The 3632-nt window shown below is 45.4% G+C and overlaps 1 protein-coding gene across 8 annotated transcripts in view; it reads right to left on the reverse strand.

Annotated features, from left to right (window-relative positions):
• Sec16a (SEC16 homolog A, endoplasmic reticulum export factor) overlaps positions 1 to 3632 on the reverse strand; it is a 35637-nt gene that overhangs the window by 8151 nt on the left and 23854 nt on the right. For all 8 annotated transcript variants that reach the window (XM_028772961.1, XM_028772964.1, XM_028772960.1 and 5 more), the window contains one exon: positions 2530 to 2679. In XM_028772961.1, the coding sequence (XP_028628794.1) occupies positions 2530 to 2679 (150 nt within the window). The remainder of the gene's footprint in view (positions 1 to 2529; positions 2680 to 3632) is intronic.

Genomic DNA, 3632 nt, shown 5'->3' on the forward strand with positions numbered 1-3632 from the left:
TGTGTGTGTGTGTGTGTGTGTGTGTGTGTGTGTGTGTGTGTGTGTGTTAGGTATGTGCACATGAGTAGATGTCTGTGTAGGCCAGAGGCATTGGATCCTCTAGAACTGGGGTTATAGGAAGTTGTGAGCTGCCTGCCATACATGTCAAAGGACCTAGGAGAGGAAGAGATGTGAGTTTATCTACTTGGTCTCCTACTTCCTGCCCCCTGGATGTTCTGAAACACACACACACACACACACACACACGCACGCAACTAATTTTTGTTTTTTTGTTTTGTTTTGTGTTTTGAGACAGGATTTCTCTGTGTATCCCTGGCTGTCTTGGAACCCACTCTGTAGACCAGGCTGGCCCTGAACTCACAGAGAGCCTGTATCTGCCTCCTAAGTGCTAGAATTAAATCATACACCACCATCAGCTAGTCCCTGGAAACCAGAATCATAGTTGGAGCTTTCCTGGGTGTTCTGGGTTCTGCTTGGGGGAAGCAAGGGTCTTTTATGATAAGATTGGTAGAAGTGTGCCAGGAGCCACAGTTTAGATGGAATGCCTGGTGGTCATTATTAGCTGGCCCCTGAATGGCACACAGGTAAGAAACAGTGACTCCAGGAGGCTGTGGTGCCTATGACATTCATTCAGTCAATCACCTTTGGCCTCTTTATTTTTTAGACAGGATCTTATTATGTAATCCTGGGAACTTTCTAGCAGAGCAGACTGGTTTCAAATTTATATAGATTGGCTTGTCTCTGCCTCCAGAGTGCTTGGATTAAAGGAATACATCACCACACCAGGCATGGCCTCCTTTTTAAAATGTCTTCGGTGTCAGAGCAAGAGAGCTCACCTAGCTCCTTGCCACTTGGGAGAGCAGGTTCCACATCTCAACTGGGCAGCACAGTGGAGCTGCTCTGGAGGCGCTGGTGTGGGTGAGTTGGCCCCCAGGGTATGAGAGTGGGAGAGCTGACCTGCCTCCTGCGGATGGGGCCATTGGGTGGCCTAGCTGGAGCAGAGCTGGAGAGCTTGTCCTGGTGGTATGGATACGGGAGAGCCAGTGGGCTAACTAGCTCAGCTACCACTCAGGTCCAGATCCAGGGCTTTGAGTTGGCCCACCCTGAAATCTACAACAACTGTTGGGGCCAGTCAAAGAGTTAGTCCTGCTTATCAAAAGCTGCAGCATCTCCAAGACACAGGGAAACAACAGGATAACTGGGAGGCGTCTCTATGAGGAGCCGATATTAATGGTGTCACAGAAGCCAGAGATCTTGAAGCAGACCAATGACTCATTCAATGAACATTTGAAAGTGAAGATGTGTGGACAAAGGGGTTTACTGTGGGACACACTGTGACACAATACTGCTTCCATGACAAGATGCTTTCTACACATTGTTCTGTTTATTTTGTTTGTGTGGTTTTTATGTTAGGGGAGGGGACTCCAAGAGCAGTGAGCAGGTATAAGGGGACTGGTAGACATGATGTGAAACTCACAAAGGATCAATTAAAAATTATATCTCCTGTACAAGAACAGTAATGCTATTAACTATTGAGCCACCTCTCTAACCTCTAAAACTATCTCTGGCTTCTGTTTTGTTTTGTTCCCCTGTACTAACTAGAGCTGAACCCCAGCCATTGTGCTATACCACTGAACTGTATCCTTGGCCTTCATACATTTTTAAAAATTAAACTTGTGTTTATTTTCAAAAATTGTCACAGAGCTGAACTTTCTTAAAATGCTAAACTATGGGAGAGAGATGGTTCAGTGATTAAGAGCATATATTGCTCTTCCAGAGAACCTGATTTAGTTCTCAGCACAAACTTTGGGCAGCTCACAACCTCCTGTACTTCTAGCTCCAGGGATCTCTTTTTGTCTCTGCAGGCACTTATACTCACATGCACACACTCACCACACGTACACATATAATTTTAAAATTATATAAACTTTTTTAAAATGGAAGAACTGTATTCTTTGTTAAGACACCATCAAGAACAAAAAGGTGGTCTGCATATTGAGAGAGACTGTACCACACACACTCATTCAAAACAAAGGACCTGTACCCACCATGCAAGGACTCTCACAAATCACTGAAACCATAGTTCAGAATGCAGAAATGTTAGAACAAGTACAAGACAAATGAGCACTGAGGGCTGAGCTTGTGCAAAGGTGCTCAGTGTGGCTGGTGTCAGGAGACACACGTGTGTCTGCACTAGGGCTTGCCTGTCATGGACTGGCTATGAGTAAATGTCTAGCAAGCTTGGGTATGCCCTCACCAATCTGGGTATGTGCACATGCGTGCATACGCACACACACAGAGACAGAGACTGACAGAGACTGACAGACAGAGACCTGCCTAGCTGTGACATGCTTTACACACTCAATCTCATGTATGATGTATGTTACATCTTGGGAAAATAGTTTACAAATTTTGTATTTAAAACAAAAGAATGGTCTTTTCTTTGCCTCTAAAACCTAAGGAAAGCTGCTTCAGGTATTGAGCCTCCCTCTAGTATTTGCCCCACCTCTCAGCAAGACTGGGTTATACCTTCTTGGGCTCCTTGGGCTCCTTTTTGACAGCTTGTGTAGGTTTCTTCCCTTCAGAGTCAGGTGTCAAAGATGGAGCACGTGTCAGATTGGAGCTGCCAAGATCCCACACCGGAGAGGTTTCCAAGTCCTGTGCTGTTCTGGAGGAGCCCTGTCACAAATGAAAACCAGCTCTCCTGGAGCTCCTTGTGAGGAGCTGAAGTGCATCCGAACTTCTTGAGTGCTGGCATTATGAATGTATGCCATAACTCCCCACTTAGGAGCTACTTTGTTATTATCAAAAAAAATTAAACTATACTTTAAGTAGTTTTAATTTACAATTGCAAAGACACCTGACTTGTGTCTCCCTAGTAGAGCAGAGAACTGATGAGAACAGAGAAGAGGGATTCACCCTTGCAGACTGGCCAGGCACTTTGAAATTTTCCTAGTCTGCTAGAGAAATGCTAAGCACAGCCAACAAACACCTAACAAGGAGCATCACAGCACTCCAAGAGAAGAAGTATGTGCAAGCCCTGAGGGTGACACTGCTTAGAGCTGGGCATGGTGCTGTGTTAGAAAAATATCACCATTTAAAATATCCTCTCCATGAGCTAATGAATGGCTTAGTGGTAAGGCAATTGCAACCCAAGGTTGCCCATGTGAGTTTGATCTCTAGAACTCACATGAAAGTGGAAGGAGAGAACCAAACTCCACAAAGTTTCCTCAGACTACCACAGGCAAACTGTGGTACATGCACCAACCCTCCCCCCACCACAATAATGATCAAAAATAAAATAAAGGGGGTAGAGAGATGGCTCATTCATTAAGAGTGCTTATTGCTCTTGCAATCAGTTCTCAGCACTCACTTCCAGTGGGTCACAAATTCCTGTAACTCCACATCCAGGGGATTCAAGGCCCTCCTCTGGCCTCTATAGGAACCCATGCATATATACACATGTGCACACACACAAATAAAAGTTTTTTTAAAAAAAACATGATTCAGTACTAGGTGAGGGCACTATCACCACACAGTGATCCAGCCCTGGGTGAAGGCACGATCACCGCAGTGATCCAGCCCTGGGTGAAGGCAGGATCACCGCAGTGATCCAGCCCTGGGTGAAGGCA

The sequence above is a fragment of the Grammomys surdaster genome, unplaced genomic scaffold (genome assembly GCF_004785775.1).
Source record: "Grammomys surdaster isolate TR1022 unplaced genomic scaffold, NIH_TR_1.0 219, whole genome shotgun sequence".
NCBI lineage: Eukaryota > Metazoa > Chordata > Mammalia > Rodentia > Muridae > Grammomys > Grammomys surdaster.